Source organism: Panicum hallii, chromosome 9 (genome assembly GCF_002211085.1).
Source record: "Panicum hallii strain FIL2 chromosome 9, PHallii_v3.1, whole genome shotgun sequence".
NCBI classification, from domain to species: domain Eukaryota; kingdom Viridiplantae; phylum Streptophyta; class Magnoliopsida; order Poales; family Poaceae; genus Panicum; species Panicum hallii.
In genome coordinates this window covers 22,765,672-22,775,231 of record NC_038050.1, presented here as the reverse complement: position 1 = coordinate 22,775,231, position 9,560 = coordinate 22,765,672, and the positions used below count along the sequence as shown (strand labels likewise).

The following is a 9,560-nucleotide window of genomic DNA, read 5'->3' as shown; positions in this document are numbered from 1 at the left end:
CCAATACACCATCGGCTAGTTACTTGCACTAATCAACTAGCTATGCCGAAACATCACTCGACTAGTTCTACCCGATGTGTAAATCGGCTAATGTGCCGATGCACTAAATCGATTAGTATGCCGATTCACCGATCGACTAGTACACATATACGAATCGGCTCAGCCGATGTTCACTAATCAACTAGTTTGCAAATGCACTGATCGGCTACTTATGCGGATTCACAAATCTAGCAAATGCGCACATATCAGCTCGGCTGATGTTCACACTCTCGACTAGTTTACCAATGCGCAAGTCGAGTAGTTGTTGCACAATCGGCTACTTCCAATATTGGATCATTACATACCCTGATCGGCTAGCATGCCGATGTTCACAGATCGGCAAGTTAGCATAGTAAGAGTCTCTGTTAGGCACAACCAATACAGCTTTAGCTAATCACCTAGCACTAGTAGACATCCAATCGGCTAAACCTGATGCACCCTCGTCGACCAAGGCAAACCGATACACCAACCATTAGTTAGGCAAAAACATGCTGATAACTAGATCTAATCAGCAAGGTCCTTCCTTGATCTATCCTTGTAACCCTGTACCTTTAATATTCCTATCTCTATCAGCCGTTTTCACCTTTGCTGAAACCAAACCGGTTAATCTCTTCTGCTCATATCTAGAAACTACTCATGCTGATCCTCTTCCGAATAGAAATCCGCAGATTTACTAATGCTGTGTAGATTTTTCCCTCCTTTGCCAATTCCATCGGCTAAACCCCTGTTGTTCCAATCGGCTCTGTTGTAATCTTCAACAAGTAGCCGATTCTAATTAGTTGTCCCCCTAGAGCTCTGTCTAAGTTTAGTTCAGATCTTTATGGTTGTTATGTGAGTAGTATGTTAAATGAGTGTTAGATTGCAACTTCATTGTGAAATGAGATAGTTTTATGTGCACACTTGAATGTAATGTTGCATTGCATGTAGATACGACTACTTCTATAACGGTACCTACGAGGTCTCCCTGGAGTCTGCAGAGGATATTCCTGAAGACCAAGTGAATGTCACCAAGGGATTATCTAAAGCTCCAAACCAAAGTTCGGAAGATAATAATACTAACATTCCTGACTTCAGCCCCACCAGTAAAGGCAAGCCCTGGACATAACCCACTATTTTCTTACACTGCCATTTATATCGATTTATACATTTCTATGCATTAAGTTCTTAAGAATTGCTTGAAACCCTAGTTGCATTTTCCTAGGAACCAATGTATTGAATATTAGCACTGGAGTCCGAATTAGCTGCTATGCTAATAGGACCGGTAGAAGTCGGGTGATTCCCTGTCACTCGCGCAATATAGGAGTTGTGATGTTTACATTCCTGTTATCACTATAAGGATGATGGACTAGAGTTTTGTGAGGTATCATGGTTGAGGTGATACCCCGTCTGTGTTGTGGAACTTGATAAGGTCGCAGTGTGTGGTAGCGGTGGTTAAGCGTTTGAAACTACTAGCCACATGCCGTGAAATATGGTAAGCGGTAAGCCTAGTAACCAATCGGCCCGAGGAATGGACATACCTCCCACCACTCGTATTTTTGTTCTTCCTGTTACTCAATTCGACGTGTAGGAATACGTGTTGCTGGGCAACCAGGAGTACGGGTTTTGTAGTCACGCTACAGACATACGTCCTGCACTTTGGAAGTGCGTATGGTCCTGCAGTCGCTTGTGGTGGATCTGATCCATGAGTCGGAATGAAAGGCAAACGGTTGCTTTGGAACGACCCTTTGGTGTTCCAAGCGTGTGTGTTAGGTTTACCCTTGCAAGGTTTTTAAATTTGATTAAGAATCGTTCGTTTCTCATGAAGATTGAGACTGCTTGATCCCTTTATCACACAGAGTAACAAGAGCAACTATATGATGAGTAATGCTGATGGTTGATATAAAGAGCTCTACCTTGCTGGCTTAGTTATAAGTGCTTATCTAGAATGGATAATCACATAGAACTTGAAAGCTAAAAGTTGAAAATAAGGATCTACTCTTAGTTGCTTTTTAGCTGAAACTAAACCCAGAACTATTATAAGCCTTCATAAGTCTAGTTACATGGCTATGTATACCATGAACGGGTAAGCCTTGCTGAGTATTAGTATACTCAGTCTTGCTAGTTACATGTTTTTCAGGTAAAGTCCTTGAAGACCCTACTCTTTCCCTGCCTTGGCCCTATGCTCTCCCAGAATGATGGTCCGTGGACTGGGATCCATCCCCGGCCAATACTGTTGATCTCGAGTGATATCGTGTCAAGGCTTACATGACATTCGCCTTGACGATGAGTTGTAAATCATCGCGTATGTTTTTCTGCTGCCAAGAACCATAGCTTTAACAGTTTGTAATAACTTTTCTAAATTTGGAACTTCGTACTGCTTTTAGAAACTCTTGTAATGTAATTCCCTGTAATGCAAAATATGATGGTGACTGTATCTCTGGACTCACCTTCGTGTGAGGTAACCTTATTTGATCCTGTGTATTGGTGGTTTATCGGGACGTTACCCGACAGGCCAAGGGATTATACTGTTTGAAGCACGTTGGAGCCCTCGGGAGTGGACTCGCGTACTTGAGCTGGTATAATTCAGGTTGGTTCTGCCACACGCAAAGTGCGTGAAGAAGTTGAGACGGAAGGTACTGATTGTAGAGACTGTTTCCCAGCTTTCTGCGCATGATTCAGTAGCTACAAGTATCCTGAGGGCTTCAAGCCGATCGGCATCACCAAGTATGATGGTAAGCAAGCTCTTCAGCAATAGCTACGTTGCTACTCAACCGCCATTGAAGTAGCAGGGGGCTCCAACATCACCAAGGTTGTCTACTTCCCGATGGCTTTGGACCCCGCGCCGCTCACGTGGTTGGAGAGCCTCAGCAACAACTCGATCGACTCCTGGGAACGGCTCAAGAAGGTCTTCATCGACAACTTCCAGGGGGCGATCGCTTGTGTAGGTACTCATCACGATCTTGCTCAGTGCAAACAGGAACGTAATGAGCTCTACAATCCTACACACACCGTTTCTTCGACGTCCGGGCCACCATCGCGAATATCTCGAAAGAGGACATCATCGATTGCTTCTACAACGGCATCACCGATCCAGGCCAAAGACTGTTGCGGGACTGCGTGACATGATGCACGACTGGTCCGAGTAGGAGAAGAAGATGCGAGAGCGGTTCCTGAGATGCCAAGATAGAAATCGGAGGCGTCCTAATGACAACCGTAACGACAAAAGCCAGCGGGACTATTTAGGTCCACCCCGAAAGCGTAAGCCAGATGATCTCATCACGGCTGTGGATCGTCCCTCGCTTGGCAAGAAGTCGATGACACAGGAGGAGTTCGAGAAGCTCCTGCAAAAGAAATGCCCATGGCATCTAGGTGCCAATCATGTGGCAATTGATTGTTACCACCTCCGGAGGACTTTCAGCAATTCCGGCGGTGGCAAGTAAACAAGAAGCCCATGGACAAAGAACCCGAAGACGATGACCAAGGGGACCAAGGGCGCAACCCGAAGTTCCAGGATGCTTCAAAGACCATCAACGTCATCTTCGGGGGGGGGGGGGATGGAGACTTCGGTTCCAGGCGGGAACAAAAACTGCTTCTCCAGGAGATTATGTCCATAGAGCCAGCGGCACCAGGACCACTCCGCTGGTCAGAGGTCCCCATCTCATTCTCCCGCGATGATCAGTTGACAAGCATTTCAGAGCCCGATAAGTTCCCCCTGGTTCTGGACCCGGTGGTGGCAGAAGTCAGGCTCACCAAGGTGCTTATCGACGGTGGGAGTGTTCTCAACCTCATCTTCGCCAGCACATTGAGGAAAATGGGTCTGCACTTCACAGACATGCTGGCTCCAAGCAAATCTCCCTTCTACGGCATTGTCCTAGGTAATGTGGTGCACCCACTTGACACGATGGTTCTTCCAGTCACTTTCAGCACGAGGGAGAACTACCACACCGAGTTCATTAAATTCAAAGTTGCTAACTTCGAATCTTCTTATCATGCTATGCTGGGTCATTCGGCACTTGCCAAATTCATGGTAGTGTCGCATTATGTTTATTTGCTTCTCAAGATGCCAGGACAAAGTGAAGTGCTCACTCTCCGAGGCGACTTGAAGAAGTCATATTATTGCAACCAGGAGGCGATCCAGTACGCCTCGACTACGCATGTGCCAGATGCTTCAGGGGAAGTACTCGCAGTCGTGCAGCAGCTATACCAAGCCGGGCTGGAGATCCCTTCAAGAAAGGCCAGTAAGTCGAGCATCCAGTCGACTGATGACGTGGCCCTCAAGTCGATCCAGCTCCAGGAGGGTGACTCATCCAAGACCGCCGTCATCGGTGCGGGCTTAGGTGAGAAATAGGAACTCGCGCTTGTTAGTTTCCATCTGGCCAATCGAGACATATTCGCATGGAAACCAGTGGACATGCTAGGGGTGCCCAGGGAACTGATCAAGCATAGTCTGAATGTACACCCACTGGCCGTGCCCAACAAGCAACACCTGCAAAGGTTTGCTCATGACAAGCGTGAGGCAATTAAACGGGAAATCGCCAAACTCCTCGCGGCTGGATTCATTAAAGAAGTAATCCATCCAGAGTGGGTAGCTAACCCCGTCCTCGTAAAGAAAAAGAATAATGAATGGAGAATGTGTGTTGACTACACCGATCTCAACAAGCATTGCCCAAAAGATCACTTCGGGCTACCGCGCATCGATCAAGTCGTTGACTCAATGGCAGGTTGTGTACTCTTTTGTTTCCTTGATTGTTATTCAGGATATCACCAGATTGCGCTCAAGGAGGAGGATCAAATCAAGACCACGTTCATCACCCCGTATGGGACATATGCTTACAAAACTATGTCCTTCGGGTTAAAAAACGCAGGAGCAACCTATCAGCGCACGATCCAGATGTGCTTTGCGGATCAGCTGCATCCGAACGTTGAAGCCTACATGGATGACATGGTCATCAAGACTAGGAATCCTGATGGCCTGATTGCAGACTTGGAAGAGACGTTCAGCAGCCTACGCAGATTTCGGTGGAAGCTCAACCCAACTAAATGCGTTTTCGGAGTACCATCAGGGAAATTGCTCGGGTTCATCATCAGCAACCGGGGAATTGAAGCCAACCCTATGAAAATTTTGGCTATCACTGATATGGAGGCACCAGCCACAATCAAAGATGTGCAGAAGCTAACAGGCTGTATGGCAGCCCTGAACAGGTTCATCTCCTGGCTCGGGGAGAGAGGACTACCCTTCTTCAAGCTCCTGAAGCGCCAAGACAAATTCCAATGGACGGAGGAGGCTGAGCGAGCCTTACAAAACCTGAAGCATCACCTTCAGTCCCCTCTGGTCCTTACAGCACCATTGCTAGGAGAAGATCTACTACTCTACATTGCGGCAACAACTCATGTTGTCACTAGTGCTATTGTAGTCAAGCGAGGCGAAGAAGGCCATGCATTTGGAGTGCAGAGGCCTGTATATTTCATCAGCGAGGTACTCTTCGAATCCAAGGTACAATACCTAGCAGTCCAGAAACTTTTATACGCAATTTTGATTTCATCCAGAAAATTGTGCCACTACTTCAACGAGTACAAGATCACTATGATTACGGATTTCCCGTTGGCGGATATTCTGCATAATCAAGATGCCACGGGGCGTATATCAAAGTGGGCAGTGGAACTGGGGGCTTTGTCTATCAACTTCAAGCCACGCACTACAATTAAGTCTCAAGCTCTAGTCGATTTTATGGCTGAGAGGGAGAATCAAATCCCAACTCCAGCCGACAAGCCAGAGCATTGGACCATGTACTTCGATGGGTCTCTTAAGCTCAACGGCGGCGGTGCTGGAGTCCTGTTTATTTCTCCACGGGGTGAACAACTGAAGTATGTTCTCCAGATCCTTTGGGAGGTATCAAATAATGAAGCCGAGTATGAAGCCTTGCTTCATGGGCTGCGTTTGGCAATATCACTGGGCATCAAGCGACTACTCGTATATGGTGATTCACTTCTTGTGGTTCAGCAAGTCAACAAAGAGTGGGACTGCAACAAGGAGATGATGGACGCTTATGTACAAGAAGTTCGCAAGCTGGAAAACAAGTTTTCCGGCCTAGAGGTTCATCATGTGTTACGGGAGCATAATGTTGGCGCAGATATACTATCCAAGCTGGGGTCTACTCGTGCACAGGTTCCAGCGGGAGTCTTTGTCCAGGAGTTAAAGCAGCCATCAATCAAGTCTTCACCTCAAGTAACCACTGATGCGGGTCCTCAACAGCCTGATCGGGAGGTTATGTTGCTTGGTGAGGACTGGAGAGAGGCTTACATCGCTTTCATGAGGGATCAAAGGCTACCGGCGGGGATGGATGCAAGGAGTGCAGAGGCAGCTCATATCATGCGTAGAAGCAAGGGGTTCGTCCTAGTCGACAGCAAGCTCTACCGACGTGGCGCTTGATCAGGCGTTCTAATGAAGTGCATCACGAAAGAAGACGATTACGACATACTGCGGTAGATACATGAGGGTGTTTGTGGCAACCACGTAGCTTCAAGAACGTTGGTGGGGAAAGCATACAGAGCTGGTTTCTGGTGGCCCACCGCAGTTTCCGATGCTGAGGATCTTGTGCGGAGGTGCCAAAACTGCCAATTCTTTGGCAAACAGTCTCATGTTCCAGCCCACAGTCTTATCACCATACCGCCATCCTAGCCGTTCGCTTGTTGGAGCCTCGATATGATTGGGCCCTTCACAACAGCGCTAGGTGGCTTCACCCATGTGTTGGTGGCTATCGACAAGTTTACCAAGTGGATTGAGTACAAGCCGATAGCCAAACTCACACCTGATCGAGTTGTTGATTTCATCTCTGATATCTTGCATCGCTTCGGCTTCCCGAATACCATCATCACGGACTTGGGATCAAACTTCACGGCCAACCAGTTCTGGGAGTTCTATGAAAATGCGTGCATCGAGATCAAATATGTCTCTGTTGCACACCCAAGGGCCAATGGTCAAGTCGAGAGGGTGAATGGCATGATAATTGATGGCCTCAAGAAAAGACTCTATGATGAAAACAGCAAGAAAGGAGGCAAGTGGATACATGAATTGCCGCATGTCGTCTGGGGCTCCGGACTTAGCCGTCCAAAGCCACAGGACAAGCCCCTTTCTTCCTCGTGTACGGTTCTGAAGCTATCTTGCCGGCCGACATCATGTGGAAATCCCCAAGGGTCGAAATGTACAATGAAGGCGAGGCGGATGAGGTAAGGCAGTTAGAGCTCGATTCTGTCGAAGAGGCTCGCTACCACTGCTCTTGTTCAGTCAGCCCGATATCTCCAGGGGATCCGGCGATATCACGACCGCAATGTGAGGGAACGGTCGTTCAACATAGGTGATCTGGTCCTACGCCGCATCCAAGACGAGTTCGGCTTACACAAGCTCAACTTAAGGTGGGAGTGTCCTTTCGTCGTCAAGCAAGTTACAAGACCGGGGTCGTATCAACTACAATACCTCGAGGGCCAAGATGTCCCAAACTCTTGGAACATTCAGAACCTGCGCAAGTTCTACCCATGAGGAAGTGTGCAGGGATAGCTGTTCTCAGGGCGCCTAGACGGCCTTTTCCTTCCGAATCAATTTGGGGGCTTTGTGTCACAAAATTTGGAATGTGAATTTTTCTGTTAACAGGTGGAGGCTCCGGCCACGTTCATGTTTTATAAATCGACTTCCTGTCATGAGTTGTGACGGAGGCTACGGCCATGTTCATGTTAAATCAACTTCTTGTCATGAGTTGTGACGGAGGCTTCGGCCACGTTCACGCTTTATATGAATCGACTTCCGCCGTGACCTTTGATGGTTGCTTGCGACGATGATCGCGCTCTTTCCAACAAATTTGATCCATTTGATTGGTTTATACCTAACCTGTTGGATGGGCTCGCACGAGGAGCTATTTTGACTACACCTAGAGTCATTGCACTCAGGGTAGCCTTGTTTTCTGCCATAAGCACGGCAGCCACACGATGATGCTCGCGCTCTCTCTCAACAAATTCGATCTGGTCGATTGGTTTATACCTAACTTGTTGGATGGGCTCGCAGGAGGAGCTATTTTGAGTACACCCAGAGTCGTTGCACTTGGGGTAGCCTTATTTTCTACCATAAGCACGGCAGTCACGCGATGATGCTCGCGCTATCTCCCAACAAATTTGATCCGTTCGATTGGTTTTTACCTAACTTGTTGGACACGCTCACATGAGGAGCGATCTCGACTACACCCAGAGTCGCTGCACTTGGGGTAGCTTCATTTTCTACCATAAGCACGGCAGTCTTGCGACGATGCTCGCGTTCTTTCCTAACTAGTTAGACTCGCTCGATCGGGCTATATCTAACTCGTTGGTTTAGTTCCTACTCGGAACTACCACGACTACTTTCAGGGTCGCTGCACCTGGGGGTAGTGTCTACTATTTAGCCTTTAAGTCTGAATGTCAATTCAGCTACGGCACATACAAGTAGAGGCATCAGATAAAAATATATACAAGGAAATCGAGTACTTGTTTTTACATTCTAATCCTGCAGTACACTTTTTACTATTTGTTCCGCTACAGGTTGGGCTTCTTGGAGGTACTAATTGAATTGTTCTTCAGTACACTCTGCTGCCACTCCCTGCGCGAACATCTCTAGCTGAGCCTCCGGCCAAAAGGACTTTACAAAAGCAAGTGCATGGCTGACACACGCAGCCGGGGCTTCGGTGAGGAAACTGGCGACCTTCTGTGATGCTCCAAGAAGTCGCTCCAGCAAGGTTTGCTCGCTTGTTTTGCCTTCTTCAGGAGGGTTCAGCATATCCACAAGCTTCTGGGTGGCCCCCCTGAGGTCCTCCAGCTCTTTATGCCGCCGCTCCTTCTCCTCGCCCATCGTCTTGATCTGCCGAAGGTAGTCGGCGAACTGTTCTTCAGTATCGGTGACTACCTTCTGCAGCCTCTCGACATCATCTGTATAGCGATACAGCATATTCTTCACATCAGTAAGCAGCTCTTCTTTATATGTTAAGATTTTCCTAAGCTCTGCGGTGAAGGTATTTTCAGAATTCAAGATAAATTGTTAACGGAAAAGTACTCGAGAGAAGAAAGGGGCCTACCTTGGTGCGCTTTCTTCTGTTCCTTGAGCTGCTCCTCGAGATTGTGTAGATCGTTCTTGAGAAGCCATGTCTCTCGAGTCCGTTCCTGCTTTAGCATGTCAAGCTCTCTCTGAAGATAGCAGTTCTTCATCTTCTCGTCGGATATGCGTTTTTCCATGGCAGCAAGCTCCTGGTGACCACTCACAACTGTTTTCAATTTATCGGACTTCTTCTAAGAGTGCGTGATCATGTTCTGCATAAAGGAGAAGATTATGATAAGCAACTCGACAACGTATAAAAGCAGAAGAGCGATCATGTCTTACCATGGCAAAATTGTACAACTCCTTGTAGGCCTTCTTGAAGGTCTTTATGTTGTTGGCCGTCAGCATTGGATCATCCACCAGATCGGTGGTGATGATGTTCTGGTACCCAGGCCCGGCCATCAGTAGGTCGCCTGGACCCCTTGAAGTC

The 9,560-nt window shown here is 47.6% G+C and overlaps 1 protein-coding gene across 1 annotated transcript; it reads right to left on the bottom strand.

Annotated features, from left to right (window-relative positions):
- Positions 1-8,545: 8,545 nt before the first annotated feature.
- On the bottom strand, positions 8,546-9,560 carry LOC112878337. The gene is made up of 3 exons (XM_025942791.1): positions 9,413-9,560; positions 9,111-9,342; positions 8,546-8,964 (listed from the first exon to the last, which is right to left on the bottom strand). Exons 2-3 carry the CDS (start codon positions 9,265-9,267, stop codon positions 8,600-8,602), a joined length of 522 nt encoding a protein of 173 aa, XP_025798576.1. The 5' UTR covers positions 9,268-9,342; positions 9,413-9,560; the 3' UTR covers positions 8,546-8,599.